At 52.1% G+C, this 19,853-nt stretch overlaps 1 protein-coding gene across 1 annotated transcript; it reads left to right on the forward strand.

Moving 5' to 3' along the window:
- Positions 1-3,222: 3,222 nt before the first annotated feature.
- Rps6kl1 (ribosomal protein S6 kinase like 1) lies at positions 3,223-19,566 on the forward strand. Its single transcript, XM_005086402.3, has 11 exons — positions 3,223-3,346; positions 4,796-5,080; positions 6,355-6,479; positions 7,315-7,407; positions 14,076-14,123; positions 14,461-14,593; positions 15,473-16,075; positions 16,359-16,448; positions 16,576-16,658; positions 18,028-18,123; positions 18,349-19,566. Exons 2-11 carry the CDS (start codon positions 4,816-4,818, stop codon positions 18,457-18,459), a joined length of 1,647 nt encoding a protein of 548 aa, XP_005086459.1. The 5' UTR covers positions 3,223-3,346; positions 4,796-4,815; the 3' UTR covers positions 18,460-19,566.
- Positions 19,567-19,853: the final 287 nt, after the last annotated feature.

Below are 19,853 nucleotides of genomic sequence, written 5' to 3' on the forward strand. Positions count from 1 at the left end.
AAAAACAAAAACAAACCAAAACCAAATTAGTTGGAAATGCTCTCACAGTAAATGGAGCAGCAAACAAAGACGCTCACGTCAAAGGCATTGCAGCAAATGGGGAAGAATTGTTTGGATTTGGGGAGGAAAAACCATTGTGATGTCCAAATGGACTAAAGGTAGCATGTGAGAAGAAAATAGAGGTCAGAATGACTCCAACAGTGAGGATCTACAGGATCCTCTAAAATTTATAGTTCACAGAATAAAACAGCAAGGCATGGTGGTGCACGCCTTTGATGCCAGCACTCAGGAGGCAGAGACAAGTGAATCTCTGAGTTTGAGGCCAGCTTGATTTATAAAGAGTTCCAAGACAGCTAGGGTTGCTACCGAGAGAAAACCTGTCTCAAAAAAAAAATCTAGCCTCCAAAGCCACAGAGAAACCCTGTCTCAAAAAACAAAAAAAAAATCTAAAAAGTAAAGAATAAATAAAGTTTACAGTTCACAGGAAAAACCGAAGTGATTTTGAAAAATAAAATTTACAATTCACTGAGTTTTATTATCTTCATAAGTTTGTGAGGCAATTTTCAATGTCTACTTTGCAGCCATGGATAGCTTCTTCCCACTGTCTACCTTACAGTCATGGGTAGCCTCCTCCCAAAGAAACCAACATTCATTCTCCCCTCTCTGACATCTACTTTCTGTCTGTTTCTACAGATTTGCCTGTTCTGGGAACTTCATATAAATAGCACGTAGTCTTCTTTCACTTAGTAACTATTTCCAAGGGCTATCCATGTTGCAGTATCAGTATTTCATCCCTTTTTAGTTTGTTTGTTTGTTTTTTGAAACAGGGTTTCTCTGCATTGATTCAGAGGTTGTCCTGGGACTCACTCTGTAGACCAGGCTGGCTTCAAACTCACAGAGATCCGCCTGCCTCTGCCTCCCGAGTGCTGGGATTAAAGGTGTGTGCCACCAATGCCTGGCTAGTATTTCATCCTTTTATACCCCAATATTAGTTCATTTTATGTAAAATTTTCATAAATTGTTAAAAAAAAAACAATTTTGGGGAGAAAACCAGACATGGTGAAACGCACCTCGAGTCCCAGCCCTCTGGAGGTTGAGGCAGGAGGGTCAGAAGTTCAGCATCATCTTTAACTACATAATGAGTTTAGAGCCAGCCTGGGCTACATGGGGCCCCATTTCAAAAATACAGAGGGAGAAGATGAGGGGGTGAGTCAGGATCTCCTGTAGCTCAAGTTGGCCTCAAACTCACAATATAGCTAAGGATAACCTCCAACCCCTGATCTTCCTGACTCCTCTTTCCATGTGTGGGGGTGACAGGCATTTGCAGCATGAATTACTTTAAAAATTTGTTGTTGTTGTTGTTGTATAGTCCCAGTTGGCTTCAAACTCAAGATACTATTGCCTCAGGCTCCTGAGTGCTGGGATTACAGTTGTGTGCCAACATCACACTTCCGTGTTGCCTATTGTGACCGCTGCTGCTAACAGCATTTATGTTCAGACTTTCACATCAGCGTGTGTTTGAGTCTCACAGAGATGCCCGGGAGTGGGAGGCTGGGTCATTTGTAACTGTCCATTTAACTTTGTGAGCATCTGCTAACTCATTTCTGCAGAGCCACATCACGTCCTCAACAGCAGTATAGTCCCAGCTCCTCCAGAACTTTGTCAAGCCTTGCTATGGTAATCATTTAGTATGGGCATCCAGTGAGTGCCAGTGGTGTCTGTTGTTTTAATTTGCATTTCCCTAGGGACCAACGATATTGAATATCCTCTCATCTATTTATTAGTTGTTTTCATATCTTCTTTGAAGAAATTATTAAAATCCCTTGCTCAGTTTTTAATTTTTTTATCTTTTTGGTTTTTTGAGACAGGGTTTCCCTGTGGCTTTGGAGGCTGTCCTGGAACTAGCTCTTGTAGACCAGGCTGGTCTTGAACTCACAGAGAGCCACCTGCCTGTGCCTCCAGAGTACTGGGATTAAAGGTGTGCGCCACCACCTCTCGGCTTGAACTTTTTATCTTTGAGCTTTAACAAAAACTTGACATTTTTGTTAAAATGTGTAGTTGTTTAAATAAGAATGGCCCCCATAGACTCCTAAATTTGAATGCTTAGGGAATGGCACTCTTTGATAGGATTAGCAGGGTTAGGAGGTGTGGTCCTGCTGGATGAGGGTGTTTTGAAGTCTCAAAAGCCCGTTGGAGACCCAGGTTCTCTCTCTGTCTATGGATCAGGATTTGACTCTCACCTACTGCTCTTGTATGCTGTCATGCTCCCCCCCCCGTGATGCTAACCGGCTAAGCCTCTGAGACTGTAAGCAAGCCCCGAGTTAAACGCTTTCTTTCATACAAGTTGCCCAGGCATGGTGTCTCTTCTCAGCAATAGAACAGCGACTAAGACAAATGTAAGAATTATTTTATATGTTTTGGATGCCAGACCCTTATCAAGTATACAATTTCTAAACATTCCCTCCCATTCTATGGGTTATGCTTTAGTTTTGTTTAGCTTGTTGGGTTTGAGATGCTTTATTATATCATAATAATATTTATTATATTAATAAGGATGAATGTGGGGCTGGCGAGGCAGCTCAGTGGGTAGTGTGTTTGCCCTCTGAGCCTGGTGACCTGAGTTTGGTACCTAGAGAAAGCAACAGCTCTGGGTGCGAGGGGGTGTGGTGGAGCAGCCGGAGGATAGCATGGTGGCAAGCTATCAAAGAGGCAAGACCATGGTTATGTGCAGTGCGGTTCTGACGGGTAACCGGTCAGATGTGGCTTCCTCGGGAATCTCTTTCTGACTCCAGCTTAGGCCATAGCCTCCCGTGCTGCTCAGCGCTGCGCCTCTCACTCAACCTGAACGCCAGGAAGATGCGGGCAGATCTGTGGAGGCCATCGAGGCGTCCCTACAGCCAGGCCCTGGGGCAGACGACACACCCAACAGAGAAACACTGACTGACTCAAGTAGTGAATGAGAAAGGTCTCAGAAGTGTGGTGCGTTTCATCTGGCCTAGAGGTCTGAGGCAGCCCCTCCCCCGCCCCTGATGGCGACAGATCTCTCCTCCCCACCCTACACCCTCGCATCCCCATCCATCGCACCCACTCCCACTCCTACCCCAGTCCCAGGTTCAGGCCTTGCAAACTCTAGGGCTTTAAGAGCTGCCCGAAGCCGAGGAGGACGATGATTGGAGGTTTATTCTAACGGATTGAGGATGAGCTCATCCGTAGCCAATGGCCAGCAGGCACCGGCGGGACGCCCCACCCCTTCCCCCAGGCACCTGCGGAAGGGTGCTAGGCGCGGATCCTTGCGGAGGTGAAGGGACAGCGTTAGCCGGGAGGCCCGCAGCTGGCACGAGGACAGGTACAGTGTTTGCTCTGTTCTTCGGCCATCCTCGGGAGGAGCCTTCCTCGCCCTTCCTCAGCCCGACCTCTTTGGACGTTCCCTGGAGTGATGCACCTTGTGTGCCCGGGACGCGCTCGCGCTCTTTGCTTGACCGGTGTGTGGTCTTAGGCATGCAGCTGGACCCGAAACCGCAGCCCTGCGCAGCGGGCGCTGGCCTCAAAGCTACCTGTCCCGCTGGGCCTGGCAGAGCAGCAGGGCCGCCTTTCTCCATCCCCCGGCCTCATCCTGGCCATGGCTCAGCTCCTGGCTGCTTGGAAACGTCTGTTTCCTTCCCACCTCTCCCTTTACCCGGTGCATAAAAACTGCCCCCTGGCCATTTTCCAGAGTTCCTGAGACAGCAGAGGTGGCTGGCTGACTGCCGTGAGGGACAGAGACCAGGATGCTGGCTTCTTTCTCGGCCCTTCCCCTCTGGCAGCTGCTGCTCCCCGCTCTTGGGTCACTGGTGTGGTTCATTGCTTAGGGAGGGGTTGGTGCCAGGGGTTTGGGAGGGTACACTGGTCCCTGGTCTTCTGAGTGTCGGGAGGAAGAGTCATCAGCTCACCCTGACCGTCATTGAACTCCACGTGAACTGTGATCTAATCTTGTCATTCAGTCGCCTCATCTGCCAAGGGGCTCTGATTGGCTCTGTCTGCTCTCCCCGCTTGATGCCTGGGGGATGAGGGGGTTCCTTACTCGCTGACTCCTGACCTTAGGGGCAAAGCTAGCAAAAAGCCTAGACATGTGTTTTGTCTAGGGGAGAGGTGCCACAGAGCTGAAGCCCAAGGTTGAATGAAATTCCACAAGGGGCCGGTGGTGGCGCACGCCTTTAATCCCAGCACTCGGGAGGCAGAGGCAGGCGGATCTCTGTAAGTTCGAGGCCAGCCTGGTCTATAGAGTGAGCTCCAGGCCAGCCTCTACCGAACAAATTCCAGGACAGGTTCCAAAACAATACAGAGAAACCCTGTCTCGAAAAACAAAAAAACAAAGCAAAACAACAACAACAAAAAGTTCCACAAGGGAAGGAGCAGGGAGGGGTGGGGGACCAGAAGGAGCAGAAGCTTTGAGTGTGTGTGTGACTTGGGTCTGCTTACTGTGTGCTAGACATTGAGTTTGCTCTGTGGACGCCCCGTGAAGGCAGCTGTGGACCACAGGCATCCCCAGCTCCACACAGACAGCATTCAGGGGAATTACTTGTGGAAGTGAACTTGAATGGAACAGAGAAGAAAGGTCCCAATTGTGCTAATCTGTCATTACCACCACTGAGGTGGGATCGGCTCAAGGAAGGGACCTTACCAAACATTACCTCAAATCCCTCCAGCCTCGCATGAGGCTATCACTCTCCCCAGTGTTTAGTGAGGAGGCTGGAGTACAGGTGGGGAGCTGGGTGACTCCCAGCAAGTGCCTCCCTAATGCATTTGCTCCCTGCAGGTCGAAGCTGCAGGGCCACTATGAGCCTGGTAGCCTGTGAGTGTCCACCGGGCCCAGGCCTGGAGCCGGAGCCCTGCTCACGAGCACGGCCTCAGGCCTGCATGTACCTGGAGCAGATTCGCAACCGGGTAGCTACAGGGACGTCTGACGTGACCAAGCGTGACTACCTGGTAGATGCAGCGACACAGATCCACCTGGCGCTGGAGCGAGATGTTAGTGAGGACTATGAGGCGGCCTTCAACCACTACCAGAACGGTGTGGACGTGCTGCTCCGGGGCGTACATGGTGAGGATGGGCACACTTGGGGACAGAAGGTGGGCCGCAAAGGGCCCTTTGTCTGTCCTTACTGGGGTGGGGGCACTGTGCTGACCCTGCCAGGCCTCCATGAAGGATACGAATGAGGACTTGAATTGGTGAAGGCATTTCTGCATGGTAGACCCCACTAGACTCTGCCTGTATTAACTCATTTGAGTCTCACATTAATAGGCTTTTTATTGCAGATAGTTATGAGTATACAGGAAGTGCTGTCACCATCGCTGTCTGAGATAGACCTTTCACTGTTGCCCAGGCTGCCCTTCCTGTCTCAGTCTCCTGACCTCAACATATGTGACTCTGGGCAAGAGCTAACTTCCATACTCATTCCTGAGGCATGGAGCATTAAGAGAGCTTGCCCAAGGCTTGGCAAAGGCTCCACAGCTACCAAGGCAAACTGAGAGTTGGAGCTGTTTCGGCTCCAGTGGCTATGTACCTGACCCACTGCACTGGGCTGGGCGTGGCCCTCTTGCACTCCAGATGAGGGGAGAGAGCTGTCTGACACTGGAGAGCAAGGAGGGGAGGCCAAAGGGAGGGGAGAGGAAACCCGAGGTCAGATGGGCCTCGCACGGGGCATTTCTACAACTGATGGGACTGCTGAACGACAGTATGTGTGTTGTCCAGCAGAGGGCCTGGCAGTGTTCTGTAGAGGGTGAGGGAGTCGGGCTTGGGGCGGGGGGCTGATCAGGGCAGAAAGGCATTTCCATGTTGAGGCCAGTTGGAGACTCTAGAGCCTGGGGCCAAGCTATGGTGCCCACAGCCACCCTAACCCTCTATTGAAGAGAACCTACCATGCCCAGGCTTCAGGAGCCCTGGTGCATTCGTTTTCCATCTAATCTGGTCTCCACCCTGGTCTTTTCCATGGCTGGCAAGAGATAGATGAAGCACTGTATTCTGGAAGCTTCTGTCTCCTCTTCTGAAGGAAAAGGGTATGTGAATCTCCACCTTTTTCCAGAATGTGAGAACAGCCAGTGAGGTGGTGGGTACCAGCTGTATAGAGCAGTAGTCGGCTGAGGGGCGACTGGGCTCCCAGTTCCCTTCCCCGTCTTTCTTCTCCGCCCTGCTCTCACCCTGGAGCAGGAGCTCAAACACAGAGCCAGAGGATGAGCCAGCTAGAACCGCCTGGGAAATAGGAGCCATTGGCCCTGATCGGCAGAGGTGGCTAGCAGGAGCTGGTGTCAGCCCACCAGCAAAGCCCAGGATAGAGGGGCGGGCACAGCCCTGGTGACCACGCGCCTCCCCCACAGTTGACCCCAACAAGGAGAGATGCGAAGCTGTGAAGCTGAAAATTACCAAGTACCTCCGGAGGGCCGAGGAGATCTTTAACTGCCACCTGCAGCGGGCGCTGGGCAGCGGAGCCAGCCCCAACACGGTGAGCAGAGCCTCCCTGGGTCCCTGAGGAAGGGAAGGGAACTCTGGGGAGAGGCAGCCACTTCCCACCCCGCTCCCCTCCTCCTTCTGGAAGAGTGGGTAGGGGAGGGTGTGAGTCCAGGTGCAAGCAGGGGTGCCCTCCCATCCCTCCTCTCTCTCCCACACCCTCACACCTCCTCATCAGTCTCACAGAGCACTTGGCAGGCATGACACAGACACCCACCCCAGTTTGCATGGACTCCATGCCATTCTCACACGTACTCGTAGAGCCTCTGGATTCTGTTGAGTGGATACGCCACAAGTGTTTGGAATGCACGCACGTACGCATGCACACATGCATGCACACACGCACGCACGCTCACACGGAATAACTATGCATTCAATGTTCCTCCTGTTACTTTCCTAACCCACTGACCAAACACTCTCTCCATGCCTCAGGCCCACACACTCTTAGGCTCACTGCGTCCTGTGGCTTTCCTTTCACAAAAGTAGATTATCTAAAGTTTGAGGTTAAGACTCCTATGTTTCCACCCCAAACCCTGAGAGCTTCTGCCCTTTGTAGACAAGGCTTTTGAGAAGGGACTTCTAAGAAGTCCTCCTAGCACGACTGGGAAGGGGCTGAGCCCAGAGTCAGCCTGGATGCCTTGAATCAGTGTGCTCTCAAACTCTGAGTCAAGGACGGGTCCTCTGTTCAGTCTGTCCATGTGTGGCAGAGTCTTCCTAGATCCCAAGCCCTAACCACTGTGGCCCCCAGGACTCTCCCGGCACCCAAAAGCATCTGTGCATAGCCCAAGCTGAGGCAGCCATGACTGAGGCCTTGTCTCCTTCCTCTGCAGGGCTTCAGCAGCCTGAGGCTCCGGCCCATCCGCACACTGAGCTCTGCTCTGGAGCAGCTGAGGGGCTGCAGGGTAGTTGGGATCATTGACAAGGTGAGCAAGCACTGGCTGTGGGGAGGGAAGCAGATGTGTACAATCAGGGTGGCAGGTGAGGGAACGGTGGGGTAGGATGGAGGGTGGGGTAGGATGGAGGGTGGGGTAGGATGGAGGGTGGGGTAGGATGGAAAGTACAGCAAGCGTTCTTTTCAGACTATCTTTGGATCACCAGCCCCCAAATAATGACATGGAGACGTTTTATTAATTACGAAAGCGTGACCTCAGCTTAGGCACATTCCCAACTAGCTCTTATAACTTGTACATTCTGCCGTGTGGATTTTTTATGTCTCTTCCATTCTGTATGTCCAACTTGATCCATGTGTCTCTGGCCTCTCATATACAACTAGATTCATCTCCTGAGTTCCTTTCTGCCAGGAAGTCCCGCCTCATCTCTTCTGCCTAGCTATTGGTCATTCAGCTCTTTATTAAACCAATCATGGTGACACATCTTCACACAGTGTAAGCAAATAGTCTGCAACAGGAAGGCATCTGCAGCAGCTGCCTGCATCCAGAGGGTGGTGTTCAGGCTCAGAGGGGACAGCAGCTGAAGCCAGTGGCTCCTTTCTCTTCCAAAATCCACCAGTCAGGTTCTAGAGAGGAAAATGCGAAAGAGAAAAGACAGTCTGTTTCCCTCTACCTTCCAGCTCTGGCACAGAAAACCCTCAGAGACCATGGGAGGAGCTGAGCCCAGTGACCTCCTCAGCCCTTACTGCCCTGGTCACACCCATTTCCCACAATCCTCCACCTTGCATTCACTCTGCACACCAGAACTGCAGCCCCGAGTATCCGTGACACACACAGCTGGGCACTTCCTGTGCCCAAAGGTCCCTCTCCCAGCCCGTCCAGAGGCATGAGCACTTACTTCTGTGAGGTGGCTTGCATGGCCTGGGGCCTTTGTCTTCCGGTACTCCTGCCCTCGTCTGGGCCCACCCCGCTCCTTTCCCTTAATTCAGGATGGACAAGGAGACAGGGCATGACAGCACAAGAGTAATAAAGTGGAGAAATCTGAGCGGCAAAGAGATCACTAGGTCATGTGGGAGTTGAGCCTGTATCAGACTGCCCTCTGCCTCTCGCCCAGGGTTCTCTAAAGAGTTCTTTCCCAAACTGCCCGTTGATGAGAGTCATCTGGTGAGTTTCTCAAACATATAGATACTGGGACTCCATGACAAACTAGGGAGTCAGAATTTCTAGGACTGAACCCAAGAATGTGTAGTTGAAAACACTGGGCAATTTTGGTGGGTCTGGGCGCTCATAGAGACAAGGACAGCGGGGTGTAATTCTCTTCCACACAAGAGGGCAGCGTGCTGCCTGGGAGGGCCTGGGTTTGACCAATGAACCGTAGACAAGTCCCCTCATAGCTCCGAGAATCTCTGAGAATTGGTTTCCTCATTTGTAAAGTAGGGTGGGAATTCTACCCCAAATGGAAGATCTGGGAAGGAAATGAAACAGTTTTTGGGAAAGGCCTGGCACTTACTAAGGCCCTTAATACACAGTTGATGATCTGAGTGCAAGCGACACGAGCGGGAAGGTGCTAGTTCCTTCCCTAGGCCTTGCTCCAGCTGCTTCTCTCGGGTGCCTGGCTCAGGCCCCAGGCTCAGTGAAGGTCCAGCCGGCTTCCCAGCTGTCACACCCTCCCCTCCCATTGAGCTGCCCAGTGGCCACAGCCTGACCTTGGCTAAGCACGGCTGCTCCCACAGACAGACGGACACTGTTTCTCTGAGTGAGATGCCAGCTATAGAGAGAGGGGTCCGAACTAAGTGAGTTTGGGAAACAGTGATGTGAGGTTATGTCACTTGCACTCTAGTTTTAGATATTCTCAGAGCTTTCGGGATGTGCGTGTACAGGAGTCCGCAAGGGAATCCTTGACTCGGAATGCTCTGATTCGTTCAACCCTGGGACATGCGAGTGTGTGAGCATTTTAAACATCGGTGCGGAGGTCTGTGCAGAAGTGCCCACTAAGATATTTAGGTTGCCTCTTCCATTTTCCCCCTCTCAGATACTCAAGAGGTGAATGCCAGCTCCCCGCTGGGGTCTTTTCTTCCTTCTCTGGGTTATGCCCAAGCCAAGGACAGGAATTTCCCCAAATTAGGAAAGATGTTAGGGCCATCAGTCCCATTCCACAGCTCTGCCCAGGCAGATCCAGTTGGCAGAGCTGTGCCAGTGCCTGCCAGTGGCAGCCTCAGGCTCAGGCCTGGAGCCAGGGGCTGGCTGAGGACAATCCTGTGTCCCTTAAAGTGCTGGCTGTGGGAGGGATGCAGGTGCTAAGAGAGCAGTGGAGCGAGCCTGTCAGGGACTAGGTAGGCAGCCAGGCTGCTGGGGGCTGTTTCAGGGACTGTTCCCACCTTCCCCAGGACCTCCTCAGAGAGCCGTGCTCTGGGTTGGGCATGGGGAAGAAAGGCCTCCCGAGCTGCTGCTTGTTTTATTTGACTCAAATACAGGTGGTTTTTGTTTGTCTGTTTGTTTTTGTCTCAAAATTCTTTGAGACACGGTTTCTCTGTGTAACAGCCCTGGTTGTCCTGGAACTCACTCTGTAGACCAGCCTGTCCTTGGACTCACAGAGATCCACTTGCCTCTGCCTCCCAGGTGCTGGGATTAAAAGAGTGTGTTACAACCACCCGGCTTCTTTCTTGTTTTTTAATTGTTACCACCATTTTCAATTGTAAAAGTTCCCATTTCACTGGGCGGTGGTGGTGCATGCCTTTTAGATCAGCACTTGGGAGGCAGAGGCAGGCGGATCTCTGTGAGTTCCAGGCCAGCCTGGTCTACATAACAAGTTCTAGGTCAGTTGGGTTTTATAATTGTCTCAAAAACAAACAATAACACCTTTGAACTTTGGGGCTTCTTAGCTTCATGAGAGGTTCCACCAAAGATTAGATCCTTTGTGTGCCTTGAAATAAAGGGTCATTGTGTTTGAACAATGCTGTATCTCCATGTCCCCTCAGAGCCCCCTGCCTGCCTTCCTCCCTCCTTCCCTCCTTCCCTCCTCCCTCCTCCCTCCTCCCTCCTCCCTCCTCCCTTCCGCGGTATTCATGCATGTGTGCCCATGAACACACAGAGGATGCCGCTGTGCTGCTCTGTGCTTTCTACTGGATTCCCTTAGGCTTTCTCACTGGCCAGCACGCCCCAGTGACTCTGTCTCTGTTCCCAACAGTGCTGCCTCTTACATGGCTCGTGAAGATCCAAGCCCAGGTTTCATATTTCATGCCTTCACAGTGAGCCCACTTAACCATTTCCCTATGCCCTTGGGAGTGTGTGTGTGTGTGTGTGTGTGTGTGTGTGTGTGTTAGTAGCCACAGCTGCCTTCTGTCTTCCCAAATATAAGACTAACACCCCATTTGTGGATTAACTAAACTCCAATGCTCTGTGTCTCAGCTGTGTGGGCCCCATCACACAGAAAGCTGTACTTGACAGTGCTGTGTTTTAACAATTGTCCCCACTTGTGAGACAGGGTCTCATGTAGCCCAGGATGACCTCAAACTTGTTATGTAGGCAGGGATGACCTTGAACTCCTAGTTTTCCTGCCTCCATTTCCTGAATACTGGGGTGATGGGTGTGTACCACTTTCCCCAGTGTATACAATGCTGAGGATCGAACTCAGGGTTTCATGTGGGCCAGGCAAGCACTCTGCCAACCAAGCACATCCCCAGCCCCTTAATGAGCATCTTAAAGGGGACAAAGCTAAGACTCAAGGAAGTCAGGTGTTGGGTGTCCCCTCCCCCAAGCCGCTTAGCAGAGGAAGAGGTTTTTTTTTTCATTTGCTTGTTTGGTTGTACCAGTGGGAAAATGCCCACTCTGCTAGAAATACACTAAAAGAAGGGAGTTTAAAACAAGAAAGAGAGAAAGGAAGGAAGAAAAAACAGAGGAAGGAAAAGAAATTAATTCACCACTGTACCTAACTTCAAGATAATTGCTAACGTTTTAATGTGGGTTTTAATGTGTTTTAAATACAGAGGTTTTTGACACATGGGTCCGCTTTAATTTCTAGCTCCCATCCTTGGCTGGGTTCCAGACTGTCAATCAGCGGGCTTGACCAAGGAGGTGTCGGGGAATCCCACTTGGAAGGATGGTGTGGAACCATCTGGGGTGTCAATACTTGTGGGAAACTTTTCTTAAATGACCCCAGCGTTTTCTGCCTCTTCAAATATTGCGCAAGTTTGGTCAGAGAGCCAAGGCCCTGAGTTAGGTCTCTAGCCATCAGAGGGAGACCTCTTGTGGTCAGAAGCGATGCTGCGGCCCCGATGAAGGAAGGAGGTGTTTGCGCCTCCTGTAGCCCCTGCTTTCTCTTTCCTAATGATGGAGAAACTGGGGCCCGGCCGGGCAGGCACTTAACCACTCTAGGAGCAGCCTGTCTGCATTCAAGTTCTGGTGCCACCACCTAGCAGTACGGTTGAAAGTGAGTTATTTCACTTCTCAACCTCCATCTCATCAATAAAGCGGCTCACTAATAACTCCCACCTGGTTGGGAGGCCACAGTTAAATAAGCTATGCAAAGTCCTTAGCACAGAATAGGTGCGTTAAAGCCCATGTTTGTTTCTTCTTCAATGACAGGGATAATTACCACAGACTAGGAGGATTTGTACTTGGATTCTCCGCTTTAGTCAACACACACAATGGCTCTGTAAAGTGTGAACTGCCGAGATCCCATTTTTAGGGAGCACTTCCTGTGCAAGTATGAGGACATTGGTTTGATTCCTAGCAATTACATAAAAAAGCTGGGCATGGTGGGGTAATTGTCCATAACGCCAATATGGAGGAGGTAGATAGGCAGATCCCCAGAGCTTGGTAGTCAGCCAACCTGACTGAATAGGTAAGATCCAAACTCAGTGAGAGACTCTGCCTCAAAAATTAAGATGGAGATTGGCTGGAGAGATGGCTCAGAGGTTAAGAGCACTGGTTATTATTCCAGAGGTCCTGAGTTCAATTCCACCAACTACATGGTGGTTCACCGCCATCTGCAATAAGATCTGGTGCCCTCTTCTGGCCTACAGGCATACATACATGCAGATGGAACACTATATACACAATAATAATAATAAATACAAGACAGATGGAGAACAATTAAGGAAGACACCTAGCATCATCAACTCTGGCCTCTACGCACATGTGCGCGCACGCTCACACACACACACACCACGAGAACAAGGCTCAGAGAGGCTGTGTGGCATTTGTTAAGGGCTTTCGTATTAAACCAGTGATATAGCAAAGGTGGGTGTTTATAGTTCCTCTTTGATCAGTTTATTTGACAGTCAGTCAGTTTATTTGCCCAAGCTCTAAAACTGGGGCCCTGAGCTAGGGGATCTACCAGTAACAGAGTTCTTTGCCTAGCATGTGTGAGGCCCTAGGTTCAATCCCCCAGTACCATCAAAAAATAACCCAGGGCTTTTTCCCCAACTCCATCCCCAGGCTATAGCTTTCCCCACTGTCTAGGAGTGTGAGGCCAGCGTCACACCTGGCCGGCCTGTCAGGTGACGTCATCACACAAGAGTGCTGTCTGGCCTTCGCTCCCATCCTGACAGAATCCTGCCTTCCTGCTCTGACACATCCATAGGCCACTCCTTCCCTCTCCCACAGCTGGGTCCACCCGTGCCTGCCCAGGAGATAATTCAAGGTCCCAACTCCGAACAAGGCTTAGTAGGGGTGGAGCACCTACCTCTCACCAAAGCCACCCAGGGGAGGGGAGGGGAGAGCTCCCAAAGGGCAGCCTCAGGTGGCTGATGTGCACTTTATCTACAAGGAAATGTAGCAAGGCAGAGAAGTCCCTGAAGGCTGTCAACTGCCTGTCAGTCTACCTGATCTGGGACCACATTCTCAGGAGCCTCTGCTCTTCACTTGTTTGGGTTTTTGTTTCTTTGTTTGTTTTTGAAGGCAGGGTTTCTCTTTGTAGCCTTGGCTGTCCTGGAACTCTCTCTGGAGAGGAGGCTGTCCTCGAATTCACAGGGATTCATCTGCCTCTGCCTCCCAAGAGCTAGGATTAAAGGCATGCGCCGCTATTGCCTGGCTGGTTTGGTTTTTGAGACAAGGGCTCCCCATGCAGCCTTGACGGGCCTTGAACTCACAGAGATCTGCCTGCCTCTGCCTTTCTCAATCTCTGCTGTGATTAAAGGCGTGCATCACCGTGCCTAGCCTAGCTTCACTTGTAAGCAAAGGTCAGGAGAACTGACTAGCAATTTGTACTTCAACTACACCACCTTCAATCCCTTCAATCCCTGCCAGGACGATGGGCTCTGGGCCAAAGCCTGCAGTGAGGGGTTGACTTTGGTTGTCCTTGGGCCACATAGGGCCTAGCTAAGTGGGCAGGTATGGGGAGGGGTGTTCTAATGAGGGTTCTGCAAATACATCAGAGGGTACTTAGACTACTCGCCATCATATGTGAAGTACCTACTTCATCCTTCAACTTTGCAGAACTGTGGGCATCCCAAGTTGGACAGGATGGTCCCTGCCCTTGTGGAGCTCATAACCAAGGGATACAGGAGGTTAGATAATGTGAAAAAGGTCCCCTGAGGGGAGGGGTCCCAGATGCTGGAGGAAAAAGCACCAGAGCTTAGATCTTTGGGTATAACAAGGGCCGGTCGCTAGTCACTAGGACAGGATGCTTGTCAGCCTCAGGGCATGGACAGGCCAAGAACTAACGTATACATTGACCAGTGCCTCCTGAATTTTGACAGGTGCAGTTGGTCCAGGACCCCGCAACGGGAGGAACCTTCATTGTGAAGGCAGGTGCTTCCCAGCTGTTGCCATGTGGCACTTCTCTTGGAACTTTCTCAGAGATCTTAGGACCCCTGTCTACCCTCTCCCTGGAATGTACATATGAGGCCCATGCTCCCTCCAAAGCCCCAGGCTGCTGGTTCTGAGCGTTGTCCAAGGCTGACATGCATGCATACTACCTCATCCTTGGACATTAGACTCCATGCGATTATAGGGGTGAGGGCTGGGCCGGCCAGGTACTGAGGGGAGCCATGGACTCTCAGTCTGGCTCCTAATTCATATCCTAGTGTCCTGAAGCCAGAGCATGGGTGACATCAGCTCATGTACATCCTGTCCCCTCCCCAGAGTCTTCCCAGGTGCCACGTGGTAAGTCAGGAGCGGCTGACTATCATCCCACATGGAGTCCCCTACATGACAAAGCTGCTGCGGTACTTTGTGAGTGAAGACTCCATCTTCCTGCACCTGGAGCATGTGCAAGGTGAGGGACCGGCGGGGGCCCCATCAACTCTGAGCTTTGGGGCATTACTGTTCCCACCCCAGAAAAAGATGCTGAGCCCCGAGAAGACGTGTGGCACCGACAGGAATCCCAGCCTTTCTGAAGGCTACGGGCAGGGCCAGGCTGCTGTGGGTTTCTGTGTGGTGCTGAGGGAGCAGAGGACGTCCTACAGAGCGTGTCCCGGCATAGACAGACTGGCTTCTTTGTTAGCATTTCTGTTCCTCTTGGCTCTTTGCATTTTCCTGGTCAGCGCCCATCCCCAATGGTCTATAGAGTGTAAAACTGTAAAGATGGGAACTGAACCATGTGACTGATATTTAGTGATGTTAAAATGTGTGGCAAAGCTGGGTGGTGGTGGCAGCAGCGGCGGTGCACGCCTTTAATCCCAGCACTCGGGAGGCAGAGGCAGGTGGATCTCTGTGAGTTCGAGGCCGGGCTGGACCGACAGCCTCCAAAACAATACAGAGAAACCCTGTCTCGTAAAACCAAAAAAAAAAAAAAAAAAAATGTGTGGCACAGCCTTGGGTCATGGCGTAGTCACTGTAAATCCATGCTTTGTCTCTTTACCCCTTGTGACACCACTCTCCCAAAAACAAAAGAGAAAGCGTAACGTGTTGAACACTGGTGTCCAAACAAGCTGGTGCTTCACTCAAACCAAGTTCCCTCGCATCAGCTGTGCGGGCTGTGACGCTGGGCTCCCTGGCAGTGGGTCAGAGCAGGGGAGAGTGTGTCCCTGTCACAAAGTGGAAGAGCAGGGTGATGAGATGACTGAATAAGAGGGGGGATGCTGACATGGGCGGGGCAGGGTGGGGCCTGGACCACTCTCCTCCCTGCCACACCGTCACTCCCCGTTTTTTCCAGGAGGAACTCTGTGGTCACATCTACTCTCCCAGGCTCACTTCCAGTATTCTGGGCTCAAGTCTGACTCTGCCCAGGAGAAGTCAAAAGTCCGGCTCAACAACAGCCTCTGCCTCATGAGCCCAACAAGGCTCCCAGGCCACACCTTGGGGCCAGACAGAGTCCCAGCGGGGCCTCCATGGACTTGTCAGAGTCTAACCCCAGCCAGGGAGATCTCATCCCTCCAGCTTCAGGAAGAGGCTCACAGTGAACCCTCAGCCAGGGCCAGTCCTTTCTGTTCTTCCGACCTTAGAGAAGCCCCATGTGGCCACTTGCGCAGTCAAGTCCGGCGAGCGGGCCAGAATTCGAACCCTGCACCCAGCCGGAAGCTCCACTGGGTACAGGAAGGGGCTGACCGGGTGCTAGGGGCCTATGGCCGCGGCAGAGGTCAGAACCCCCCATCAGCAAACAGGGCCAGCCTGGGGTGTGGAAGAGCTGTGTGGAGCCGGAGGGAGGAACAGGTGAAGCAGTGGGCAGCAGAGATGCTGGTGGCACTGGAGGCACTACACCAGCAGGGGGTGCTCTGCCGGGACCTCAACCCCCGGAACCTGCTTCTGGACCAGGCAGGTAGGAGCCCAGCCTCCCTGCTTCAACCCTGCTCCTTGGGTGGGAGCCCAGCATCAACAGGACTCCCAAGATCATAAGGCTATATGCTGTTCCTTCCCACTCCTTCTGGCCCTTTACAGAGGACCTGAGCCTGAGGCTACAGTTCTGGGAACACCCCTAGGCCCTGTGCTAGGGATGACCTTCAGCCCCAAATGTGATTGGGGGGGGGCCTTGGAGATTCCAGCTGCTCAGTGATGCCACTCAACCTTTGTCCCATCATTCTTCCTGGCATTCCCTGGACAAGGTCACATCCAACTCACATATTTTGGCCAGTGGTCAGAAGCGGAGTCCCAGTGCAGCCAGGAGGCTGTGGACTGCCTGTACAGTGCTCCAGGCAAGAAGGGAGTTGGGGGAGGTTCCTAGATCTTGGGTGCTTTCGTGTGGGTTAAAGACAGACGGAGGAGCCGTGGGTACTAGAATGTCAACCGAAGGGGCTGTCTTACGCATTCTTGTTCTCGCAGAGGTCGGGGGGATTTCTGAGCTGACAGAAGCCTGTGACTGGTGGAGCTATGGGTCTCTTCTATATGAACTGCTCACAGGAACGGTGAGTAGCTGGGCAGGGTAGAGAAGCCCCGTGGGGACCAGAGTGTAGGCTGAGCAGAGGCTTGGCCAGCCAGGGTCAAAATGGAGGTTGTCTGGTTCTCCATGCCTGACCTTTGGGCTGGATGTGCTTCTGCCCACAAGACCACCAACATTAGAGGAAGTCACTCCCACGAGGCCACCAGAGCCACTAGCTCTCCTACCACACAAGGGAGTATTGCTAAAGACAGTCAATGTCTGTGAATTATGTGAGCTGGGAGGTTTATCGAAGAGCATGGCTGGCCTGAGGTTGGGAGAAGCCAGCAGCCCCTCCCTGAAAGGTTTCTGGATTATATCCAGTCTCTTCCTACTGTTCACTCTCACTCACCTTCAAAGCTGTGATCCCTAGGCCTCAGCTGGAAGGTGGGAGAAGGCTCTTGCAGCTAGCCGGCAGCAGCTTTGACAAACCCGGTCAGCCGAGCCCACTTGCAGGCTGGGGAGGTGGTGCCGCTCAAGTGTGAAGACTTGGGTTTGATCCCCAGCAACCGTGTGAGAGTCAAGCGTGATGAGCACATCTGCTACCCTAACACAGGGCCTTGGGTGAGACAGACAGGTCCCCAGAGCTTGCTGGCCAGTCAGTAGGGTTCAGTGAGACTCTGTCTTTAAAAAAAAAGGTAGAGAATAGAGGAGAGACACCCAACTTTAGCCTCTGGCCTCCACATGCACAGAGACACACACACACAGACACAGAGAGACAGACAGACGACAGACAGACTTGACAAGGCTTTGCCCTCTATACTCCTCTCAGAAGAGCCCAGAGCTATGTCTGGGAATTACATTTGAGCAGGAAGGTTTTGAGTGGCACCTGCAAACTGGGGTGTGACCTAAGGGGCAGACCTGACGTGCCTTTGTTCCCAGTGGCTTGGGGCCTCTGAGAACCCTTTGTGCCAATGCCCGCAGGCTCTCCTGTCTGTCTTCTTGCAGCTCACCCTTATCTGACACACTGCTTCTCTCCACACTCCTGCCTTGGCCTCAGTGGCGCATGCCAGCCCTCTGTCACATGACAGCTTGTGGAGCCTTTTTTTCTGCAAGGAAAGTTCTAGTGCTGTTCCCAGTAGCATCCACTCTAAAGACAATGGAAATAATGCTTCCAACAAGCTGCAGGTTCAAACCCCGATGCTAACCCACATCCCTTTGCCTGGGCTGGTTTCTCGTCTTTAATGTCAAGAGTCTAGTTCTGTGTCTGGGTCATTGTAGATCCGAGCAAAAGGCAATTATCAGCATCATCTTCCTCCTGGAGTGTCATGGAGGTGGAGCAAATCTTGGCTGCATGGGGTGTGAGCTTCCCTAAAGTGGCCTCTTGGGTGCCTCTCCTTGTGTCCCCTCCTCTCCAGGCATTGTCCCAGAACCACCCCTCAGGATTCCAGGCCCACACCCAACTCCAGCTCCCTGAGTGGCTCAGCCGCCCAGCAGCCTCTCTGCTGACTGAGGTGAGGTACTGGCTAACCTAGAAATGGCTTATTGGTATGTGGGTGGGGGATGGGAGGAACCACCTGGAAAGCACGAGGGCAGTAAATGCCCACCAATGTCTGTGCTAGCTACCACCAATGTCAGGGGGAGGGCTACTGACTGGGTTAACAGGGAATGAGCATCTTAAGGGTTGGTGATGGGGTTCCGGGAGGCGGTGATGCAGAGCACCGGTTCTTTCCCCACAGCTGTTGCAGTTTGATCCCCAGAGGCGCCTGGGTGCTGGAGGTGGTGGCACCAGCAAACTCAAGTCCCACCCCTTTTTCAGTACTATCCAATGGAGTCGACTAACAGGGTAAGGGGTGGGTAAGCAGACAAAGACGTCCTAGTTCTTCGTTGACCACCGGGCTGGCCCCTCATCAGTGGACTTCAGGAGACACAGGTGGGGCAATAGCCGCTTTTCCTGCTCAGCACCTGCCTGGGCCTCAGACTGATCTGCCAGCCCCGTAGAAGCTGCTGCAGGGCCAGTGAGGTGCACCCTGCTGAGCAGCCTACAAACCTGATGCCTGCTGAGCACATACTTGTGCCCTTAGCTGGGACCCATCATGTTAAAGGGTGCCTTCTGTTGCTCTAGCTCCAACCTGAACACCCGCTGAGCCAACTGACAAATCTGCTGACACTGCCTTGTTGTACACTACTTAAGACATCTCAGGACACTGAACTCTGGTTCAGTAGAGCCAAACCAAGACTGTCCTGGGTCCATTTTAGTGGGCAGCTTCCACCAGAGGAAGTTTGTCCCCGCAGGAGTTGTATCACTCAAGTAGGTTATTCTGTAGGGTCAAGTGGGGAGCGGTGGGGAGTATGATCCACGACTGTGGCAAATAAATTAAGACAAAGAACAGCCAGAAGGGTTGAGTGGGGGAATGCAGCTTTACCACTTAGACGGAGTTTGAAACCAGAGTAAAGAGCTTTCTTCTCTGGCTGGCTCTCCTGTGTCAGAGGAGTCTGTCCCTCAGGGCCAACAGCAGACCATTTTCTCAGGCCTGGTTGTTTTCCATTCTGCACTTTGGTATGAAGTTCTAGTCAGTTCACTGCCCACAGAATATATGGACCAATTTTATCCAGTGCTTTCAGCCAGGTATTTCTGGTCTCTGAAGAACTGGGTGAGCGGGTATCCAGGTGTTGAGGACCTGCCTCAGGATAACCCAGTTGCCAGGGTGTGGCACATGCAACAAAATTTCACTTGACAAATCCTGAGATCCCTGCATTGTTACACCACAGGTGGTATCTGGCATGGCTCACCAAATGTGTGTGTATGCGTGCGTGCGTGGGGGGGGGTGTAACACGACACACCCAATATTCCTATTCCTGAGTCTGGTGAGGACAAGGGAAGCGCACCTGCTCCACGGGCCACATTCCAGCAGCCCTAGGGCTTGTCCACTCTAATAAAGCCTATCCTTTCTGTGGCTTCTTTGCATCATTACTGCAGTCGAGTGACCTGCAAGGACGTAGCCCCTGCTGCTACACAAGAGGATCAGGAAGGGGAGGGAAGGGATGCCTTAAAAGATCGCCATGCCTGAGGAAAACTACCAAATCTCCAGTGAGCCCACGGAAGATTGAGAGGTTAACTTAGAACCAGCCACTAGAGCTGGCTGACTAGTGTAGGTTCCTTCTGTGGTAGACCATAACGCCAGACTTCAGCCGTTGCTTTATGAAGTATAAGCCACTTCTGGACTCATCTGGCCAGCCCACT

The sequence above is a fragment of the Mesocricetus auratus genome, unplaced genomic scaffold (genome assembly GCF_017639785.1).
Source record: "Mesocricetus auratus isolate SY011 unplaced genomic scaffold, BCM_Maur_2.0 Super-Scaffold_15014, whole genome shotgun sequence".
Taxonomy (NCBI): domain Eukaryota; kingdom Metazoa; phylum Chordata; class Mammalia; order Rodentia; family Cricetidae; genus Mesocricetus; species Mesocricetus auratus.